The 23770-nt window shown below is 43.5% G+C and overlaps 1 protein-coding gene across 3 annotated transcripts in view; it reads left to right on the forward strand.

The window, feature by feature from the left end:
- AMBRA1 (autophagy and beclin 1 regulator 1) overlaps window positions 1–23770 on the forward strand; it is a 129074-nt gene that overhangs the window by 103365 nt on the left and 1939 nt on the right. For all 3 annotated transcript variants that reach the window (XM_027459350.3, XM_027459352.3, XM_038180476.2), the window contains exons 16-17: window positions 13785–13877; window positions 15457–15650. In XM_027459350.3, the coding sequence (XP_027315151.1) occupies window positions 13785–13877; window positions 15457–15650 (287 nt within the window). The remainder of the gene's footprint in view (window positions 1–13784; window positions 13878–15456; window positions 15651–23770) is intronic.

Genomic DNA, 23770 nt, shown 5'->3' on the forward strand with positions numbered 1-23770 from the left:
GAAAAATATTTGTATAGTTTCCATACACAGTAATACAGAGGAAGAGAAATACTAAATAAAGGACTTAGCAATTGGCAGAGTATTATATGGGGACGGTCTAATAAACAGCAGGGATCAAAAAAACACTGCACTGCTGAAAACACCCCCACTGTTCTCATTTGGCAAAGAAAACAGTGGTCAGTAGCAAACAACCGAGAAGGTTATAATTCCCTGGGTCTTTATTCTCATGCACAGTGGAAGCATTTGAAGCCAAGTACTACAGGGATAAGTTAAACAGGTTGGAATAGCAGCTGTGACTCGAATACAGTGTTTGAAAAGCATGTGTTTGGGGAAATAGAGATGAGTAGATTGGAGGTACAAACTTAACACATGTGAAAAACTTGAAGCTTAGTGGGCTTGTAATGAGAGGTTATGCAAGTAGTTATTCCAGAATTCTAAAGAAATTGTAATTAAAATCAAAAGTTTAGGGGTATATTGCTAAGTTGGGGTAGCACTGATGGCAGCTGGAAATGGGGAAGGTCAGATTATGCTGGCAATCCATAATGTGGGCTCAGTATGCAGGTTTACGGGATATGTTAAGAATGAAAGGAAAATTAAAACCAATTAGAGCAGGATCGAATGCATTGTAGTTTGACTAAGGTAGGGTACAGCAGGAGGATACCTACCCTTGAGAATTTTATTTACAATTAAAGGGTTAACTAGGGAATTGCTCCAGCTCTGTTACCCGTTTTAGTAACGCAGTTACTATGTTGGTACTACAATATATCTGGTTAAATTGCTAAGAATTAGAACAAAATTTGGTAAGGAGCCAGTAAAGGTCTGCTTAAGGAAAGAATACAGCATGATTGAAAGCTGGGCTCTGTCACAAAAGAGATTACTGAGGAACCTATTCTGGGGCTGGTTGTTATTACTATTTACACTAATGCCTCGTAAGGGGGAGCTGAATAAATTTGCAGAGAATGTGACATTAGCCTTGTCATTGCAGAGAAGGATCAGAGCATTGCACAAGAATTGGATTGTCTTGAAAATGACTGGAGCTATAGAAATGAGATAGAATTTAATAGTACAAAGTGCACTTAGTGACTAATAACACTGAGCTCAGTAGTTAAAATGACAGAGGAGGAAAAAGACCTGAGGTTTTAGTTGATCATAGATGATTGAGCCATCAATACAAGTGGCTGTAAAAACAACAAATTTAGTTGGAGTATGAGACACAAGATACTTAACAGTAAAGATAGCGGAATGTTAGTATCACTGTAGAAGAAACTAGATACATAAGCTGGAACAGTTTAAAATTCAGATATCCACGTTCAGAAGTGGATATCTGATTTTTTTTTATCTACCTTTGAACTGCTGTGGTAGTTGAGAAGGGCTGCTAGTGCCATCAGTGGAATGGGTTTATCTAACAGAACCTGCAGCTTGGGGTCTTCATCCTACAAAAGGAAGGGTAAGGAGGGGCTTATCTAGCCTTCCATAAATGTCTGGGAAAGGAGAACTATTTATGTTTATATACTTTTCACTAGAAAACAGAGGCATAAATTTACTGTGACTAGGTTATGGCTGCAAACTAGAGAAAGGCTTTAACTGATCTCTGCTAGAGCCTGTGAGTCGGTTGGGTGAATATAAAAGGCTCAGATGTTTGGAGAGGTACCTTGGCTGGTTTTTAAAGACAAGTATATAAATTGAATACTTGTGACTGAAGGAGGGACTGCATTGCTGAGCCATGAGGCATTTTTCAGTATTTTGAACCAAGGTCTGTGTCTAAACAGGTGTTGGCAAGCTGGCTCTCTGAGCTGTTCTGCTGTAGAGAAGTAAGGTGGTGACAGCAGTGTTCATCCACAGATGGAAATACACCTAATGGGCCTCAAAAGTCTGTAAAAGATTGGAACTCATAAGCCAGTACAGTAGCTATAAGGATAAAATAAAAGATGTTATTAGCCAACAGCGGTTTTGGTTTTGGCTTTTCAAGATCTGTAACCAGAAAATGCATGCCTTCCTGGCAAGGTTGCATTCTGGCGAGTACAGTGTCTGCTACCTTTTGTATGTTTTCTGTTTGTTTAGCTGCCGGTTTCATTTGATTGCAAATAAACCACCCCTCTTAGAGCAGGTCTCTATGACCCTCTCCTTTTCCTGCTGAATTAGTGTCTTTTTGAGGATTGGCCTGTGTGAAAGCAGTAGGAAAAGAACACAGCTTTCAGAAACAACTTCCTCTGCAAGTGGCCAACAGGACAAGCAATTTACTTTTCATGAGTCTGTTTGATCTTTTGTTTGAAAAAATCATTAGAAAAGGAGTCACCAGGAAAGGATCATAGAAGTAACCCTTGAGGAGAGAGCACAAAGTGCAGGAAGCTGGCACAAAGAAAAGCATCTACAAGTCCTGAAGATGCACAGTAACGAACAGAATTGAGTAGATCTTTGGCAGTGTAAGTGTCTTCAGGGGATGCTTCTTGCTTGTCTTCTTGTTTTTTAATCACTTGCAGTAACAACAGCTGGAGTAAGAGTACTCAGGTCTGTGGTTTGCAGGTGAGTCCTTTTTAGCTTCCTCCAAGTTTTCTCACCCACCATCTGCTGCCTGACATCCCTTGTAACTATGGCTAGTGCTCATGCATGTCCTCCTTGGTTCTACATAGTTTAAGGCTTGATTCTGTTCATGAATCCTTGATTTTTGCAACATGGAATGAAACCCACAGTGTCTTGTACAGTAAAGACACCTCTATTAAATTTACAAGGATTTTTTTTCCATGTTGATAACCTTCCCTATACTGTCACATTCTAACAAGAGCTTTCCCATTCAAAAACATCTCTGGTGGGGATTCTCAAATGTCTTGTGGAATATGAAGAGCTCAAACCAAAACTGAGGGGGAGCAGACTGCATGCTGCTTATTGCCCTTTTGCTGGATTCTCTTGTGAGGAAGATTATCATGGGAGAAAGGGGGAGGTCCTCTTATCAGTCTCTCATCATTTCATCTTGAGTACCCCCCATAGTTAGGAGCAGGTTCTGGTAGGGCTCGGTGCTCATGTGCTTTCAGAAATACTAATCCAAAATCCCCAGTGTTCTGAGAATATAATTTAAAAGCCAAGTGTTGAAGGCACCTTGTCGAGGGCTGGCTATGTAATGCAGGCATCTGTGAAAGAGGAACGATTTCTTCGGCAGACAGAGCCTCTGGTAATGGAATTAAAATACCCCCTGAAGATGTGTCTGGTTCAGAGACAGCATCTCATGGAATTCTGTCATTGTGAAGTAGGTGTGGAGAGTCTCAGATTGATTCAGTGGTATGCAGTGTGCATATTTTAATTCGTTGTGGTGAGCTCTGCCATAAACACGAAATTTTTCTGTGAAAATTCCCTTCACAAGAAATTTCTGTGCTTTGCAAAGGATCGTTGCTATGGTCTGCACATGCCAGTCCAGGTTTTTCCTCTGAGAACTGCATATCCTCTTATCTAGGGATGGGAACAATATGTCTGCAGTTATCAGTGCTGGTAGGGAGATGGTAACCTGTCCTGCTGCCTGGCATTTCCTTTCTCTGCTGGCTGATTCCATTCGTCAGGCTCCTCAGACTCTAGCAATGATGCCTCCCAGCAGCATAAGCCCTGGTGCTTTTTTTTTTTTTTTTCTTTGCCTTTTAAGAATAGCTTCTGGAGGATGTAGTTAACAGTGAGTGAGGCAGGAGGAGGAGCTGTCTGTCTTTGTGTAACTGAGGGATGTTAGCAAACCTGCCCAGGGAGTATTTTCACATCCATTAAGTGGGACAGATAGAGAGAGGGGTTAGGTCAAAGTCTTCTCTGCAAATGACCTCTTGAAAGGCAGCATCTGAGCAGTAGCCTTTGACTATGGCCAAGTGAGCAAATGAATGTTCTGGACTTCTGCTGCCTCTTCACCACAAGATGTATTTCTTTTTAAAATGAAGGTAGAGGGTGGTTTTGATTGATAGTAGGCCTGAAAACGGGGATGAGATGACCCATTTTGCACTAACAATGCATCCTGAAAGCTTGCCTTTGGATTTTCTTATTCGTACACTTAAGTGAAAACTAAAGTGAATTATTTCCAAACTGTGGCAAGCCTAGGTATCTGGAGGGCTGAGAGGCTCAGTCATTGCAGATGCATGAGAAGTAGAGAGGTAATATGGAGGCTTGAAACAGCATCTCCATTCTGATACTGTTTTATTCCATTTCTGTTTCTATTTCTGAATGTGTGTTTGATATCCAAGATGAATGATGGCATTAGGTGGAAGATGCCCTCATGCAATTCCATTTAATATGTCTGTGAATCTTAGAGATAAATGTTGAGAGCTGCTTTAAGTCCTCGGTTATTAGCAAGTTCATTTCCTTTACCCACTTCAAGATATGCTGAAGCACTGACTCGTTAGTGACACTAATTTTCCTCCATGAGAAAGAAAACTTAGTTCAGAGCTCAGTGTTAAAGAAACTTAACCTGTTGCTTACTGGCTTGTTTATAATGCCACTGCACTTCTGCAGGACCTTGCTGGTTCTCAGCTTGGGCAGCGATCTTTTTATCAGAGATCGTAACTGTGTACTTTAAGAACAAGTACTAAACGCTTCACTTATATCTATCTATTCAGATCACATCTGCCGCCTTCTCTTCCTTTACTTTTTCTAATTCTATCTACAAAAGCAATTAAATTTCATGCAATTATTTGACTTACTAAAGCCCCCCTGCCTACTTCATGTGGCTCATTCTTTCATTGTTTTCAGATGTATTCTTTTTTCTCTTTGTTATATTGCTCTCCTCAAGGATAAAAGTTACACTTAGGAGAGAGTAGTTGTCAAATTAAGTAAGTCTTTCTTTTTGAAGAGCGCTGCTAAGTTGGCTTTTTTGGCCTTTTGTCAATTCTCAATTTTTTTTCTAACTTTTAAAATCAGATCTGAATGGTTAAAAAAAAAAAAGTTAACTTTTTTTAATTGAACTAGCTGCGAAGTCTGGCTTTGTCTTTTACCAAAGACTTTTCTTACTCCTAATTGCATAAGCACCATTGGATATTTTTAAGTGGATACTTCAGAGAGAAAATTCAGCATCTCGGCCGCTTTGAGTCTTCATTGATTTTGTCCTTAGCTTCACTGATAAATAGACCTTTTTTCATTCTAGTACCATTTTCCTCATGTTTATTTTTAGAATGTCTTTTCCCTCTTTGGCAATACCAGTTCATCCTGCTTTCTTATAACCTTTCTTTGCCGGTCTATACTAGACCTTTCTTGTTTGGTTGTTTATCCCCTTGGCTTTCCAATAAAATCATCTTTAATCTTCCAGGCTTTGATCCAGTTTATTTGTGGAGTTACTGGTTGTCACACATACATTTTTCAGCAGGACTGGTGAATCGAGCTAGCAAGTAAAACAGTCAACTTCTTTGTCATTTTCTTTCCCTTGGTTAAACCCTCGCTCTATCTGATTCTGTAAATGGTCTCAACTCAATATCTGCAAAATGTAATTGGAGAAAAAATTGTGGGGGTTTTTGCTTTAGGGAGCAGGTTTTTCCTGCAAACTAAACAGAACACTTTTAATGAACTAATTTCAAAACTGCTGGAGAAAAAAAATATAAAGTTTGGCCTGCTTCATGGATCTCACTGACATTAGACCAAGCAAAGACCTTGGTTCTAGAGTTTGGCAGCCTCGTATGTACTCAGTGCAATATTCTATTTAGAAAAAGGAGGAGGAAAAAAAAGCATTTGTTATGCTTGCTGATTTTAAACACTGTGATGTTGATTTCTCCCATTCTAAATATATTTTCCTGGTTAAGTTTGTTGGCATGAGATCTACAAACCAAGCCTACTTCAAAGTTGCAGTCTTTGAATCAACATAAATGTTAGTTTCTGCTAAAACTCTAGTGAAAGTTCAAAGAAGACTGAAGAGTAAGTTTGGCTCACAAGACTTGTAGTAGTTTGATGTTTAAGGCCTTAGAAGGCTTAAGCAATTTGCACTCCCCTGAAGTCTCATAGCATCGTAAGTTGTCTAAGCCACTGGAAGAGCTCAGATCATAAACAGCTTAAGATATTCTGAGTGTTCAAAGCTTATTCAGCGCATAGTCTGCCTATAATCACTTTAAGCAATTAACAAGGCTTTAGGTTTTCAAGGGAATTTAAGCAAGTTATCCATCTTTAGAGCTTGGTTTAAGGTGATACTAAGCTGAATTGTTTTCACTTAAGGAACTTAACAAATTTCAGAATGCTAAGTTTTATTTCCCTGTATTTCTCTACATTGTACATGGCGTGGCTGAAGTCACTTAAGTGGAGTGATACCATGGAATATTGTAAGGTTTTGAGTGAGAAGAAAGTCAGCAAACATTCAGGAAATTCTTATTTGGCCTACTTCTGCCATGTTTGTTCCAGGGTATTTGGCCTGCAGGCTCTTATTCACATTGGTTAACAGTGTTAAAACTACTGCATTCTGCACTATACAATACACAAAGATCTTATCAGCATTTCAAGGGAAAATCTCTAGGTCTTCCTATCTTGAGTGTTTTGTCCATCTTCTCACAATGTTGTAGCAATTCAAATATTTTGTATTTAATGATGGTTCCAGTGTGCCACTCCAAATTGGGATATACCTCTTCTAACTGTCAAAGTAGTTCATGTGTAGTTACGGCTCAGGTAGCACAGGCGTCGAGAACAGAGGGTTTCCAGTTTTCTCTCAGGAGTGAGTTACAGATTCCTATGTCGTGCTGACAGTAGCGTGACAAAGCTCTTGGAGAAGCTGCTTTAAAACACAGCTGTAGTATTTTAATAGGAAAAATAGCATGGGCAAGAAAGTTGCCTGTGAGAGACTTTTCTTGTCCTTATTCTCAACACAGGTTTAGCTGTGTAGCTTCATGCCCCTTAAGGCGAGTACTCTCAACTGTGATATTTGTACTTGGGTTCCAAGATAATCAACCATTCGCACTTTCATATGAAAGTCTCTCCTGCCCTTTCAATGTTTTGGTGCTTAATTTCCTTTTATCACTCACGTTGAATATGCTGGAAGACTGATTTTTACTGTAGGATGCTTTCCCTAAGAATGTAAGGTGAATTCCTAATGTTACTTTCTCTTGGTGTGTCTTTTGTGATACTCATTTTGAGTTTGCTCTGTAGTGACCCTGTGGATCAGAAGAAACCATTCTGTTTGTGTTCTTCCTACTGTGTTAATAGCTTTTCTCTCTCTCTTTGAGGTCTCTAACAGCTTAGCTGAAATATGACTCTTCCTGAGCTGAAATGTCACGTTTTTGCCCAGGGAAGAAGACTCTCAGAGGTGTGCCTTCCATCTAAATCTTGCACACCAGCTGCAAGAGCCTGGAATGTATCTGGCTTAGTTGCCCACTGCTGGGCAGAACAAACTCATGTATATTCCTGTTGTTGAGACAGGAAAGTGTTATTAGGCTCTGGTGTTTCCAGATTTATAAGACTGACCTCATTTAGATGGTGTGAGTTTGAAGGGAGTTTCTTCAGAATCCCCATATTTAACTTAGCTGGCAGGATTGCACAATCAAATAAATTAACTGGGCCAGTCATCTTGCACAGTGTTCTGAGTTAAGTTGGCATCATCCCTGAAGCAGGCACATGGCCACCAGCTGCACCAAGCTGCTTGCTGTCCTGCTTCTGCAGCACCTTTGGCAATTCAAGTAGGTGTCAGGATGTGTTTCTGCATGGTTGCTGGTTTCCAGGCAGGCGAAGCTTGCAGAATTCTGGAAAATTAGCAGGCTGTTTGAGTGGAGGGATCTACACAGTAAAAAGGCACCTGCTGCTAGCTTCAGAGAAGAAGTTGACCTTTCTTTTGCTTCCCTGAAAGTGATGAATAGGATGATTTCACACATCAGTTAAATACCTTAAACTGCAGTCCTCTTGTTTTCTGTGACTTACCGTGTTAGGAATTCCTATCCTCAGCCTCGTGCTCTTCCCCAGCTAGTCACACATGGGCTGTACTCCTTGGGAGTGCTCTGAAATAGGCAGGTGCTAGTGAAGCTGCCTCCTCTTCCTTGGTCAAAGAGAATTACTGCCCAGCAGAGCTGTTCCAGGAATCCCACGTACTGGTTCAATACAGGTTGCGCTGCAGCCAGTTTTTGCTTGAATCTGTCTCTGCATGTGGTTCATTGCATGCACAGAAAGCTAAATATTTATGAACTAGGGTGTTAGAAATGATTATTTTCCTACCTAGGCAGCTGCTGGGAGTGCCAAATTTGGCCTTATTCTGACAACAGTGTTGCCTAGCTAATCATGGGAGTCAGGGATGGGGCTTGCTGTGCTGATCAGCATACGCTGGAAGAGAGAATGAGCTACTGACAAGGATGCAACTGGAATCTGGCTGAGCATTGCATTGCACAGGATACCATGCACTGCTTCTTCCTTCCCAACCAGGACAATGAATTCCTGTCCCTTGACATAGTGTCACCTTGTTTTCTGTACTTCCCCATATTTTTCCTTGAAACAGATTGAATGGTTTAAGAATGACAAGTTTAAACAAAGGGAGGAAAATTGTCATAGGAAATTCAAATCTTCTGTAAACTAACCTGGGTTTATATGATGGCTCTTCATGGTCTTGAATGAACAGTATATTTGAGAAATCATCTTTAAAGAGTAACTTATTTTATGGAGAAAGTGAGCCTTGGCAACATGAAAATCAGAAATTCACCTAGTTATGTGCTGTATGGAGTTGCTTTTCAGAAGGTCTGCTCCACGATGGGCTTGCCAGAAACTTACATGCTAGTAATGAGGTTGTGCACATACTGTTAGATGGGAGGGATTGCAAGCAGTAATGTCTTAACCAAAAATGAATTCAGTGCTGTTGCAGACGAGTGTGCTGCTGTTGGGCCTTCCCATGTGGCAGGATTTGAAGGAGCAGTGCATTTGGCCACCGCTGGTACGTTCTTCAGTATTGGGGATGGCTTAAGTGAAAAGACCGTAAACAAATGTTATTTATGCCTTCCTGGACATCCATACCATGCTTGCAACTGATTTCTTTGTCTTGCCTTCTTGTTGCTGAGATTTACTTTTATGGCTGAGTTGAAGAACTTCTATTCTTTCTCCTCTTCCTCTTCAACCCCTGATTTTTGAATATTCCAGACGGGGCATTACCCAGATGTCTAAGTCACTTTGTGCTGACCCGTGCTTTGTCAGTTTACTTTTCAAATGTTGGTTAAGCCAGTGCAATAAGTACTGTTTTGTAGGTATAATTTTGTCATTAATTCCTAGAGATTGGTCCTAGGTTCTTCAGGGGGCTGTACCTGAGCTGCGTAGCTCCATGAAGAGGGAGAGGCTGTGCTACTGAACCCGTTGGCACTTGGTACTTAGCAGGCTCCGCGCTAAGTCCTTATTCAGCTCTCAGCAAAGCATGCAAGTCTGTGCCCTTCATCTTCCTCAAGCTCATTAACGACATGAGCTGGACAGAGGCGTGAAGGAAAAGTCCACCTTGGAACAGATTCCTGCTGGGAAAGCCTGTCTCAGAGCAGCTCTGCATTTAACAAAGCTAATGGAAATTTCCAGTGAGGGCTTAAAGAGCTTAGAGCCATAAGAAGGAGGAGGAAAAAAAAAAAAAAGAGCTTGACTTAGTGGACTTCACTGTCCATGACTGACACAGTGTGGAGAATTGCAATTTTTCACTCTGAAGCCCTTGGCAATGTATGTCCTCCTTATTGCATCCCCAGCCAAGTGGCAACATGCTCCATGCTCCACAGAGCTTCTACCTTATGCCCTGGAAAATGTAAAGGGCTTCCAGCATTCCAAGCCTAGAGCTTGATGGAGCAAAAGTTAAATGCTTCCATTACCTGAAAAATATTCATTTCTCCAGTGTAAGCTCTGCTTCTGTGAAATGAATAGTCAGGCCTTGATTTGCAAATCTCCTGGGAAACGTGCTGCAAAAGGCTTGCTAATTTACAAAAAAATCAAGTGATATTTTGCAAAGGGTGTTAAAAAAACCTTTAGATTTTCTGCCAAGAGAGATTGCACTGTTTTAAATAGGTGTGGTTAAGCTAGTGCAAATCTTTAAGCTTAATTGAAAATCTGTTCTAAACAAAGGTACTTGTGGTTGTCATATATTATGTACTTGTATTAGTTTAAAGTACAAATATCTGGGCAAATTACTAAAGCAAGCATGGTCCTAAAACCGACGCTTAACCCATACAATAGTGGCATTTCTTTGGTGAAATCTCTGCTATTCAAGAAAGGAAATGGTGGTCTTTGTATAAATGATACTGCTCAGCTAACTCCCTCTAATAGGTTCAGACATTTTCTTTCTCCTCTGTACCTTGATGCAGCTTGAAGCCCTCGTTGCATAGTCTCAGTCATCCATAGGCTGGAAGGCTTAATCAGGAGCAAGCTGGATATCTGCCTTATGGCTGTGGGTGCCAGGTCAGAGATGTATGTACTTGCAAGTAAGAGGAAAGATCATGCTGAGGGCTTTATCGCTCAAAGTCATTTACAAGAAATGGAGTTGGGAGAGGGCAGGTTGTTTGGTTGGCCCTGGTGGAGAAAGGGTCTGCTGAAGGTCAGCAGTGAGGATGCTTGCTGCTGCAGTGGGGAGTGCCCACTGTCTGTTCTCAGCCAGTTTTCTGGCCCTGCAGGTAGACATACGTACTCAATTTACACTAAAAAGCCAGGTGAGAGTGGTAGTGAAGATGTTGAACTCCCATCATGACTAAGCCGAGTGACCTTGGCTTAAGCATCCCCAGAATCAGCAAAGAGCAGCGGCATTGGCTGCCACAGGTCTTCCTCCTGGGAAAGGAAAGCAAAATCCTCGATTCTCTGGCAGTAAATGAATAGCAAATAGGTCCCTGGCAGTGAAATATAGCTGATAAATGGCAGCATTTAAAACCAGTGTGCAAAGTCATGTATTCAATGGAATGGATATTGATTTTGCTGTCCAGGGAAAGGTGTGAATTGACAGCAAAGAGTTGGAATGGAGTTTCCTATACGACAACCTGACTGTACAGCAACATGCCTCCCCAGAACGGGTGGGAGAAGGGAAAAGTATTTAACCTTGCATTGTTTGTCAGCCTGGTACCATGATGCTTTTGTAAAAGTGAGATGAATCAGACTCAAGATGTGTATGTGTGCATGCACATACAGGAACTGAGTTTTCTGTGCAGTACGTACCCGTGGTGTTTGTGGGAAGGGGAGAACTCAGCATTGCCAGCTCGTGATTTAGCTTAGGGAAAGCTTTGCAGTCTTCTGGGTTTTAGAGGTGGGAGCTGACAAAACCATATACAGCACATGGACGCTTGGTGAGGAATGTGAGTTGTGTTTGTGGCTGTGAGGACCGTGGCTATGAGGACCGTGTCTGTACTTCGGAAAGCAAGAAGTGTGGAGGGCATGGGAGAAGAGCATGGGGTCACTTCACCTCTGTTGGATAACAGCTGCAGATGCCAAGGAAACCAGGCTTTTTCTGGAAAATTTGACTACCAGGTCAGAAAGTCTCCCTTGCTGAGGGATTGTGTTGCTTTGCAGACAGCAAAGTGTGACAGATCTCAGTGAACTGGGCAGAGGATGAACAGTCAGAGAGGGACTGGTAAGTGTGCAGCGGCAGGTTACCATCTGTCAGTAAACTCCAAAGTCATTGAAAATTTGCATCTCCCTGGCAGCTGCTTTCATGGGGTATAATGCAGCACAGGGTTAGCACAGAAAAAAAAAAAGAAAAGTAATTATTGCTTCCTGTAGACTCTTCCTGTAGTGCGTGGTTCTGTTGACCTAATTTTCTCCAGCTTTTGTACTTGGTCCCGACCTGGGGTGCTGTAACCCCATCAGCCTTGCCCCAGGCCTCCAGCAGACTCAGCTCTACCATTGTCTCTTCTAAGCTGGGGTTCTTGATGCAGCTCTTAGACATGTCATTACAGGGACAACGTGTGCCTTCATATATATGTACATACACTGTTTGTTTGTGCCTGAGCCATAACCTACCAACTACTTGTCCTGGATCCTTCCTTTAGACTCTGGGTGCGTCCTTTGTTCATGCCCTGAGAGGTGCTGCTAGTCCAGCTTTTTAATGCCATCCCTTCTGTCTATGCAGCACTTTTTTTTTTTTAACCTCCTTATGGTGACCGCTGCATAGCACTGCCATCTTTCTACCTGTTTTCTGTAGCTAGCACCAGCGGGGACAAATCTGCAGTCCAGTACACAGCATTGCTTAGAAATCCTCAGGCCAGCTCACAGGGAGCTGGTATACCAGCACGGCATGGCAAAACCCCTTGTAGAAATTCCCCGTGAGGCCAGCCCCATGTTAATTCAGCCCCCACGGGGCTTTTGGAGGTGAGCCGCAGTAGTAGGTGGGAAATCTCTCACACTGCACAACATGTGCCTGTTTCTTGGTGTAGAGTGTCCCTCCGCTTGTCTCACTGTGTAACTTGCTGACAAGGCTTCCTAGTGCCCTAGGGAGCCCCCTGCTTTCTGTCTTCATTTAGGTTATCGGGATCCACGAGCCTCAGGTGCTCCCTGCTTCTTAAGTGTGTATCAAGCTGCTGGCCTGTCTGTGCGCATATTTCTGTCATCTGAAACCATTTTCCTTACAGAGTGTAACCAGTGACTGTAGGGCAGGAGGCCTGCTCCTGAGCCCATCGGCCAGGCAAACAGTGAGGGCACTTTATGAAGGTCTCCCACACACCTTGCTGGCTGCACTCCTGCAGCGTGGCTCCTGAGGTCCTGGGAGGTACTCTTATTGCCATGGCTCGTCTGCCCAAAGGATCCTTCCCAAGCAAGGCCCTGTCGCTGCATTTTGGATTCTGTGGAGGGAGTGGCCTTACAAAGCCTTGTGGATGACTCTTAGGCTTATATTTATGTCCCTCCTGTTATCCCAAACTTCAAATGACTACAGTCTTGTCCATGCTCTAGCATTTTGTTGGAGCAGGGCTTCTAGGCTGACTAGGCCAAATCCCACAGTTAACCGCTTTGATCCTGTAAGAGAAGGTGGGGGCTCTTACGTGACTAGAAGGGCTCCATCGTGTATGGCATAGAGCAAGTTGGATTCGCTGTCTTCCAGTTGAAGAGCTACTGGGTTTCAGAAGTTGTGGGAGGTGTACTTAGAGCGTCACGGTTATGACAGCTTAGTGTCTTCAGCAGTGGAGAGGTGATCCACGATATGTTGTTGACCTTCCCTGTTTGTGTGAGGTGATTAGCCAGCCCTGGATTTACACAGCTTTTTAGGAAATGCATTGTGAAAGTTTGCCAAAGCATTGATGTTTTGCTAAACTTAGTAGCATTAGCTGTAAAATTGAAGCTTTGGACTTCTCCGGTACAGACATAGTTGATCCAGCACAAACTCTTTTGTGAAAATTTACAAAAATATCCTCTGCATCTGCCCTTGTTCTGCAGTGACTGTCAGTGGGAAGGCTGTGTAGAGATTTATTTATAGGTAGAAAGAGCGAGAACCTTTCGCAAAGAAACTAAATGTAGAATACAGAGCAGTATTTTACTTAGCATTACCTAGCGCAGGAAATGCTGGCAGGCACCACAAAGAGAATTGGTCTTCCCATTCCAATTCTTTGTTTAGTCACTTGGAGGTACGGTAACCTGATTTTATACACACAGTTGTATGTCTTCATTTCCTGAAAATCTCTCCATTCGTGGTGCCTTGCTTCAGTGCTAATATTGAATTGAAATGAATGGGAATGGGATATTCCAGAGCTATCTGGGTAGTGCAGTACTCCGTGTTCGCAAGTGATGATGTGCCTTTGTAATGAAGACATGAACTGAGCTAGATCTGCAGTCTCTGTGGGTCAGGAATCAGCACTGTCCTCCATGTTATGGGGGTGTAATGTATGCTGGATGGAATAGCGTCCTGCTGTACTGATGTATCTCTTCTTTGTTGTTTCAAGGGCCTTAAACTCTGGAGTTGAGTACCACTGGGACCAGCAGAACGAGAATGTCTTCGCTGTGCATTCCAGCAGCAGGAGCACCGAGCGGCCTGGGTGAGTCTCCTGAGTGTAGGTTAGAGTACGCTAACCCTTTCTGCTGTCTTCATTACATATGACAGCACCACTTCTTCCCCCTTTTTTTCTTTGGTACTGCTTTGTTGGGCCATCTGAAGTGCTGCTAGCAGCATTCAGTGCCCCAGGATGCTGCCAGTGATAGCGAAGTACATGTCATCCATGGCCTTAGCAGCATCCTTGAGAAAGCTGTGGAAGGAACATGTGGGGCTTGAAGCATCAAAGATACTCTGCAAAGTAAATGGTGCCTTTGAGGATAAACTGAAGAATGTGATGGTTTGCAGAAATGAATGCAAATCCAACAGGTTGCCCTTGTGACTGATTTTCATCTTTTTGGTGTGTAGTCATGGGACAGTTGTTTCTCAGGACTAAACTCTGAAAATAAAGCTAAATCCCTTGAGAACCCTGCTGGCTGTTTCATCCAGTCTGCCCAGTGATGCACCCATTAGTTATCCTAAAGACGAAAGAAATAAGCAGCACCATGCTTATTTCCCCGGTCAAGAGTACTTCTCCTTAGGCCAACTGTTCTTGACAAAAGGGTGGCAGTCCTGTTTTTGAACTATGAGCTCCAAGATCCCAAGGAAGTTATGAGCCTGTGCCTGTTCTGTCCTACAGCCCTGGCCTGACTGCGGATGAATTAACAAGCAGAGATTCTTTCTCTGCCACATGAGTGGATATTGCCATTACTTGCCTTTTTTGACAACGCATATCAGTCTTGTAAGCTGCTCCGAACAGCTTGAAGGGTGAGAGCTCCATCCCCTCTTTAGGGGACTAAGGTATCAGAGGCAGAAACACTGCTCGAGAATGAACCCTCTCCCTGTGAGAGGGCAAGATAAGCATGGTAGGTTTCAAAACCTTATGAAAGAATGTAGATTGTGATGAGGCAGTCTTTCCTAGAAACTCCTTACCATTCCCAGCACTTATAGCCAGAGGTCAGTTTTGGAAAGAGCATCCAAGCATTGCCAATATTCAGTTTTTGTAGTTGAATACACTTCAACTGTTTGTCTCTGAGAAGAAGCTAATGAGCCTTGAGGCGGTTCCTGTTATTTACTTTGGAGAACAGAGAATTTCTCGTCTGACTGGAACGAGCAGAAATGCCTGCCAGAGTGCATTCATGTGTGATGCTGACAAACTAGGAGGTCCAGAGGAGGGAAGGGATACAGGCTGTGTTCTCGGGACTGAAACTGTCCTGCTGACGTGCAGAGGGAAGTTGTGTGTGTGTTTATGGTCCTGCGCTGCATTTGTGTTGTCGACTTAACTCAGTGACCCCAAGAGCAAGTTGTTCTACAGCCTGTGATACTGCAGGGATATCTATCTATGCCTGTCAGACACACTGCTTCTGTGGAAGGGTGAGTGGACTGAAAGCTTAAAACAGGAGACCAGCCAGCTGAAGCCAGAGGGAAGTCTGTATGTAAGTGCAGGTGGTGATTTCCTCCTGCCCCTTTCTGCTCAGTGGTTGGCAGGTGTGTGGTTGGAGTGGAGGCTCAGATGGATGCTTCCATCTTGCTGGGGCATATTGCCTCCAATGCTCCCGGTCTGATTTGTTTTTCTCTCTTTTCAGAACCAGCAGAGCCACATGGAGGACAGACAGGGACATGGGCCTGATGAATGCCATAGGCCTGCAACCCCGAAATCCCCCCACCTCTGTGACTTCGCAGGGTACCCAGACCTTGGCGCCTCAGCTGCAGAATGCGGAGACTCAGACAGAGAGGGAGGTACAGGAGCAGGAATCCGCCTCTGCAGGGACTGGGGAAGGTAGGAGCTCAATCAGTCACTTATTTGACAGAGTTTACTTGGTGGGTGAGGAGTTTTCACATAGGTTCCACATCATGTGATCCATTTGGACACTTACATCTCTTCAACAATGATTTGTCCAGCCTAATTTACGTGTAGCCAGACCAAGATGATCAGTTCAATGAATCTCCATCCATACGAATAGAAAGGATGTCTTTTTCATGTGCTTTTACAGGGCAAAATGAGCTTCTCTCCAGATCATTGCATCTTTGTAAAGTCAGTTGTACTGGCATCACTCCTTACAAATCTCCTGAAATGTAACCATTAGTAAGGCTGCAGACTGCTAATAATCATCCTTTCTGCCTCTGTTAGAGCTTGGCTTGGTCTTTCAACCTCTGCGCCTAAAACCCGTGTGGGTTTCACAAACTCAGTCTCTGGATACAAAATAAAATACTGTAAATTACTTCTTACAAAGCAGGTATGAGTATTCTGTTTACTATGATTGACAAAGACTGATGAGTGTCCAGCTCAGCTGTTCAAAAACATCTCTAATGTTTTCCAGTCTCAGAAAATTTATCAGCGTGTAAAGAGCTGTGAGAAGCTGATGTGCAATTCCTTTATGGTAACAAATCACCAATTTTTTGAAAGCATGGTGATCTTGTCCAGGCTTCCTGTCTCTATTACTGTACCACGGTGCTTTGGTGCTCTGGACGCTAGGCTAGGAATGCATTGGGCACTTTATATATGGGAAGGGCAGAGAAAATCAGAGATGCAATTTTGAAAGTGTTGGTTCATGATGAACTCATTGGGCTTTGGAAAGCAGCCCCACGACTTACCTCTTTGTGCCTGTATGCTTGAGCTCTGTCATTCTGGGAGATCCCTGTCAGCCTGCAACTCTTCCACAATTGCTGCTGTGCAGCATCCAGCATGTGGGATAAGGCTTTGTGTTTCTCTGATCTTGGCTCTTGTGTTCAAAGTTAAACGACAAATTCCTGACCTGTGGGGTTTCCCATCTGCTTATCTCAGCGGGACTGGGATTAACCTCTCTAGAAAGTTAATGCAGCTGAGGGCGTGTGAATTCGGCTGGAACATAGGATGTCTGGACAAGTGTCGATCTTGTGGGAACTGTTTCTTCCACTGAATGTAGTATGCGGACCGAGAACAGGGGTACGTAGGGTATGCAACAGCTGTGGGACCTTCCTGCATCAATGCAGCGATGGCTGATGCTGCAGCCTCTCTCTGCTCTATTAAATCAGAGGAGTTCTCCAGTGGCTTCCTCCCACAGCTGCTGTTCTGCAGTCATCTGAAAGTTTCACGTCCTCATTCTCTTTAATTAGCCTTTCAATTTGCAGATCTAGAACGTGGCTTGTAACTATACCTGTTAGTGAGATGAGGAAAGGTTGTTCTTAACTAGTGCCTTGGGCAAGTTATGCACAGTGGGACAAAACACATAGCACGTGAAAGAAAAGGGGTGTAGATAGCAAGCAAATGATGGAGACTTCCTGTTGTCTGTCTCTTGCTTGGAAGAAGGTTGTCAGGTTCCATAACTGGTGTGGTCTCTGGCTCAGACTTACCATATATCCTTCCACAAGTGGCTTCACGTGCAAAATGGGCTGTCACTGCCCTGTCCACTATATGGATTCTCAGAACAAAGGAGGCTTTTTCCAGGACAGGCGCGTGCACTGGAGATGATTCATGCGTTTTGGCTGATCAATTATTTCACCATTTACATTCTCAGTGGAAATTCCTGTGCCAAAACAGGGAGAGTTAATGCATTTGAAGACGTGTGAAGAGATTAACTGTGAGGAGAGTTTAGGATCCAAATACAACTGTAATTATTGACAGAGGAATAGCATGAGGACCTGTTGTGAAATGGAAAGACAAGTTTGGATGGACTGGCTTGTTCAGCTACTTTGTCTACCACCTCAGGGACATGTGACATCAGTGGTATGGTTCATCCAAAAGTCCTATTGTTTCACATTAGAAGAGCTTGAGCCCTATTGAGCTTGCTGGGGCATTACATATACCTTTATTCCAGCATCATAATCTCTTAATACGCATGTAGTGCATTTAAACAGGTTAGATTAGATGCTGCTTTTGTGATGGTTAATTTGCCCACTGTATCTGCCATAACTCTTTGCCCTGTTGAAGGTAAACAGAGTTTCACTAATAGCAGGATCTAGATGCCAGGAATATTCAAAGAAAAGAAGTGTGCTACCACTAACTTGGTGTGTGACCTGGGGCAAACTATTAATCATCTATCAAATGGGAATAAATCTTCCCATACAGTGCACCAGGGGCTGTGAAGATTAATTAGTGTTTTGTATGGGGCTTTGAAGATGTAAATCGCTATGTAAGGGCTTAGCAGTATTATCAGCAGCAAAATGGATAAATCAGATGTGATTCTGAGTGATGTAGAGGAAAGTGCTTTGGTTATCATCTCATCATGAGGAAAGGAATAAAAATCCCTGAATGTTGTCCTAAAAAATAAAAACAAAGACTGGTGCTACCCCCAAGAGTGGGCTTATGTCCTGCATCCTGTCAGCTCTACTTTTGCGGGGAGTTCTGGATCAGGGCATTTCTTGCAGATATGTGCTTACTGTACAGGAAAAAAAAAAAGGCAGAATTGCATCAGAAATCTAATTAAGCTCTGTGCTGGTATAAATAGTTTCCTTTTCTCATGCAAAGCTCTGCGGGGACTTTGCTGTTCTGATTATCTTTCTACCTCCTTTGGAGGAATGAGTATATGATGACTTTATTAGAAGTGAATCCCTCTAATGTCTGTATCGTTTTGTTTTACAGCAGTTGATAGCTGCCTTGTGAGCTCTGCTCACCAGCCACACATGAACCAAGCAAAGTTAGATTTGTGTGGAAAGCTGAGAGGTACTAAGAAATTCCTAAACCAATGTTTCAGTTGTCTCCTACTTTCTTTTAAGCTGACAGACACAGTGGAAATCGTGATGGAGTTGTAACTTTGAGGCACTCTTAATTAGAAACAATCTGTTGGGCATTATACTACATTTTCCCTCGCAAATGGACAGTCATGATGGGGAAGGATGTGTATTCAACTGGCAAATTAAATCTCACTCGAAACCAGCAAGATTCTTTATGAGTGTTAATGACCTCTCTTTAACCTTTAGAAATAGTAACTCCCAGCCCAGATTGTGTCATGCTGTGGCTGACACTTGCTCAGACTGCTGAGGCGTGTGGAGTGTGCTGCAAGCAGCAGCAGCTGGCAGGGGATGGAGTTATGGAAAGAAAAGGTGCGGCAGACCGAGGTGAAGGGGTCTTTGCAGACGCTTGCCCATTTGTATGCCCACGCTGTCCTTGGCTCTTAACAGTGTATTGATAGAGCTTCAAGATAATACATTTTTTAAAAAAGAAAAAAGGAAAGAGGTATTTCCAAAACTAGTAAAAATACCTGAGTTGCAACCATCATCTTAGTTCCCATCATCTGCATTGTTTTTGGGGCTTAAAATTCAGATAGCTAGCTAAATGCTCATTGTGCAAGTAGACACCAGTTATGAACTGAAAGTGTAGCCATCACTGGGTTGCTACTTTGCCTGTCTTTGAGGAATCAACACATTGCCATGTAAAGTTTTTTTTAAAAACCTACTTGAATAGCTAAATTCCCTGGCCAGTACACATTTCTGTCCTGTCCAACTGCTTTCAGAGGCTGGTGCTTTTGGGAGGAAAAAGGGTTGTGGGATTCATTCTGTTCAAATAGTAGTGAAATGAGACCACATGCAGGTGAAACTTTCGTGGTACAAACAGAGCATCCTGAGGATGCCTAAGCAGCATTTAAGAGCAGAGTCAGTGTGCCTAGATGCAATATAATATGCGTGATCTGAGACATTAGGAACATGTGCTGTAGCCTGCATGGGCAGGAATACTGTGACCCCAGCAGAGTCTCACGTGTTTCACAAAGAAACATGCTGGTTTGAATTAGCTGCACGCATTCCTGCAATGCTCTTGTCAGATGTAATGTGACTTTTTGGAGATTAGTGTGGGAACCACACAAAATGGGATCCAGGACACCACAGATCTATTTCCAGATCTGCTTCTTGTTCTCCAGGCAGAAACGTGGGTAGATCCCTTAACCTTTCATCTGTCTGTCCATCTGTAAAACGTCACGTGTCCTATGGAACTGCAAATCTGTAAAATGTTTTACAAGCCCTATAGAACTCTGAAGTTCGGTTTCTCTTTAAAACCCTCTGAAAAGTGCTCAATAAAAAATAACGTCGGGTACTGTGCAAGCCTTCGCACTGCTAAGTACTTCAAGTACCTTGCTCTCTTGGGATTAAATTATAGAGCAATTTTTAAACTCTAATTAGAAAAATAAGTTTCACTCTACAAATCACCAAGGTGAGATGCTGTTAAGAAATTGGTTACAAGTCAAAGCAGTTGTGCCTTTTCTATGTAGATTAGCTACCTCAGAAGGGGAGCGTGAATGTGCTGCTGAGCTAGGTTGGGGAGGAAAGTAACTGGTAGTATTTCTTCTTGCACTAAGAGAGATGTGATTATTTGTAGCTGGTTAGGCAGAGCTGTGACCCTCCCTTTCCTCTCCTTCTGCAAGGAGTGAATTAATTTAAAAGTGCTGATATTTTTATCTTTGAGCATCTGAATTAGTGGGTCAGCTCACACCTCAGAGCTGTTGTTCCATGTACTCTGAAGACTTAGATGTCTCTGCAGTTCTAACACTAATTTTGTAGCTTTGTTTGCAAGCATAGCTACTAACTACTGCTTGTTTTAGAAAGAGGAAGGCTGAGAATAGGAAAAGTTGAAGAGTGATACTAGCTGCAGATGAGCCAGCCTGATCTCACCCTTGCCTCTATGGGCTTTGCTCTATCAGGTGTGTGTTCTCCATTTCCACAGGTAACCTAGAACTTATGTCCTGTTGCCTGTAAGTGTGGCAGAGTTCACTTTGTTTAAGAATGGAAGTGTTCCTTATGCCCTGCTCCTTGTGTCTTATGCCCAGCTCCATTGAAAGGTTGGTGGCTGTTTTGCCCTTGTAGTCTTCCGTACCAAAGTCTTGTTTTGCTGGAGTGGTGTGGTAGAGGGCTTCTAAAGACAGATGCGTTAGCTAGAGAGTATCCTAGTTATCATTTCGTTAATTGTTGGAGCCAGTCACCTAGAGTGACAGAAATCCATTGGTCTGCGGGATAAGTTTTGGTACGTGTTTGTGAGATTTATGGGGTTCTGGAACTCTGGAGAGATTACTTTGGGAAGAGTATAAAATGGTTGTAGGAGCAGCACAGTAGACATAATAGTAATACTTGTGTTGTGGGAGGGAACAACGTGTGATGAGTTTCTGTGCTGTCAGGCACCGAATTTGAGTGTCCTTGGCCAGAACTTGGAGACTTTTGAGATCACTGCCCTGTGATGGATTCTGACGTAGGGACAGCTGGGGCGGAGGACAAATTGCCGGGTCTTATGGTACTTCACACACAGCCTGTTTCTGGAACTGGTTAGCTCAGTTGTCTGGACATTGTCTCTGCATTATTTTTCTATTTTCCTGGCCCAAGAAGGTAGGCTTAGAAGAAAGTGAGTTGAGGATGAAGGATTTTACAGGGCTTGAAAGAAGAGAATGTAGTTCTGAGCATAAAATGAGAGAAGAGGAATTGCCTTTTCTGAGTGGAGAATGAGAGATGCTGTGTCACATGGATTATTCATCCCACACAAGCTCAGGTTATGCTTAAAACCCTTGGAGTCTGGAGAGAGAGGAAAAAAAAGTATCACCAGCACAGGTTTTTCTCTGTCCTGGTTTTGTTCAGCTGGTGGAGCAGAGAATGGAGTTCGGCCACTGCAGCAAGTTGGAATTTCTGGCGACCTCAGGTGTGGGTTTTACAGCACTGCTGCTGTTTTGGGGAAGTGCCCATGTACGTAGCCTGAACCTCCACTAAATGGAAGTCAGCTTCCATTTCACTTGCACTGAGGGCTAGTGTGGTCTGCATTGGCAGCATGGAGAAGAACATGTGTGGGAGGCTCCAGACAGTGGAAATGGTCTGTGCAGGAATCTGTGCTGTAGCTCAGCTCAAGGCAAATCACTCAGGAAGCTGTGCTCCTAACCAGTCAGCCAAAATTGGAACCTGAGGAGGGGGGAAAAGGGAGGACAGCTCCCCCAGCCCCCAGAGCAGAGGTGCTTTTGTGGCTCACTTCTGACCTTTGGTCTGTCTTGCTGACGTTTCCAATACTGCTGTCTCTCTGTCCCCATAACCTGAAGGCTTGGGACTTGCTGATTCCTCCTGTGGCATCAGCCCTGGCCTGTTTTCTGAGCAGGCAGCCACCTCAACTGGCAAGTCCGCCACAACACATGGTAATTAAGGGGAAGGGAGCAGCAGGGGGTGCTGCGGTGTGTGCTGTCTGCATGGGCTCCCCTCGTGAAGCACATGTTTGTGATGTTAAGGGACATTGTCCAGGGACCCTTGCTGATTCACAGCTCCAGTTCTGTATGGGCCAGTTCAGAGCAAGCGATCTGTCAGGAGCACAGTACCTGCTGGTCCAGGGCTTGCGTAGATAGGGCAGGCTGGCAAGCCTCTAAACCAGGTTGCACGTCTTGGCTCTCTCAAGCTTCCTGTCTGGCCTGGCCAGATGGTTGTTAACAAAGTGCTTACGACTATGCCCTCAGAAGGAAACGACGACTGAATTCAAAACCACGCTTCTCAAACCTTCCACTTACTCCTGCTCATGATTAATGCTCCTATATCCTCTGGCATTCATGTTTTTCACGCTCAAGTTTCCAGTCCTATAATAGTCTCCTCTGTTCTCAGTCTTGTTCGTGCTGGTCAGCCTGGTTCCTAGCTCATGCACCAACCATGTCCTGGACAGGATTTCTCTGCTAGTTTTTGGCCAGGCTCTGCCCAGAAGGTCGTTCTTGCACGATCCGCTGGGCTCTGCTCCAAATTCTCATGTGGTTACTGGTGTCTGTGGTCTCGCTAATGCTCTAAATCAAGGAGCTGTGTCACTACTGTACGTATGGTTGATACAGCAGGCTTACTACATTGCTAGCAGAAAGGGACTTAGTCTGCTTGTGAGAATTAAGCTTGTTCTTGATATCCACGGTATTTCTTCAGCAGGGCAGTATGTCAGCAGACTTGCTTGAAGATGAGATTAGCCTTACACTGGTGGAAGAAGCCAGTGGTATTTTGGTGCACTGAGCTGAAGAAGAAAGGGAATAAGCTGTTAGTGACTGGCTGCATGCATGTTAACAGCTTTAAATATGTTCATTATTAAAAAACAAAAAAAACAAAAAAAAAACAAAAAAAAAACAGTAGCAGCATGGTGTAGACTGTATTGAATACCCCAGATCCCATGTTGGAGACACGATCTCCATCCCAAGTCCCAAACTCTTTGTCTTCCTAGTCAACGTGGCATTTTCTTTTTATTGTGTTTTAACTCCTGCCTCCATCTAGCCTTGTTGACATTTGTGTTGATTTCCTTGGTGCCAGGAGAGCTCATGGTTTTCTCCTCCTCTAATCAGCACTGTGATAGCTTCATGGAGCTGGGAGTGAGATTTATCTCTTTAATAAGAATAGTCAGGATCCCACTGTGGAATGGTTCTGGCAGTTTATGATTACAGATTGTTTTCCCCAGACAGTCTGGTTAAAGTCTGTAGCAAAAGGAGGATGCTGGGAAACAGAACTGGGCTGGATGTTCCTGCCACAGGGATTTAATTTCCTACATGGGCTATCTTTCTGAGAAATTTTCTTCTTCAAAGGCAATCTTTAGCAACTAAGGCATCTGACAGTGGTTCCCTCAGAGCCCAGTACAGCCTGACCATGAAGGAACTCTCAGAGGCAGAGCAGGCAAAGACCCTAGATCTTTGTTCATTGCGTTACTCAAAAGATACCAGTGGAGGAGAGCAGAAGACTAAACGCTTGATCTTTCCTCAGTCACAGGTGATGTGGAGGCACAGACTGTGTTCTGTAGCTGCTGTCTGCACTTGGCTGGCTGCCCATGTCCTCCGTGGTACTGGGGAGAGTGCCTTTGTGTTGCTTGCCTGGGGTGCTCTCAGATGGGTGAGACACATTACCACCCGTCTGAGAACCATGGTGAAATGTTTGGTTTACTGCAACGCAAACAGAGCTTTCTTTTCTTCCTGCCCTGTGGAAGTGGCAGGACTGTCCTCACGGCTGTGAGAA

The sequence above is a fragment of the Anas platyrhynchos genome, chromosome 5 (assembly GCF_047663525.1).
Source record: "Anas platyrhynchos isolate ZD024472 breed Pekin duck chromosome 5, IASCAAS_PekinDuck_T2T, whole genome shotgun sequence".
Classification (NCBI taxonomy): Eukaryota; Metazoa; Chordata; class Aves; order Anseriformes; family Anatidae; genus Anas; species Anas platyrhynchos.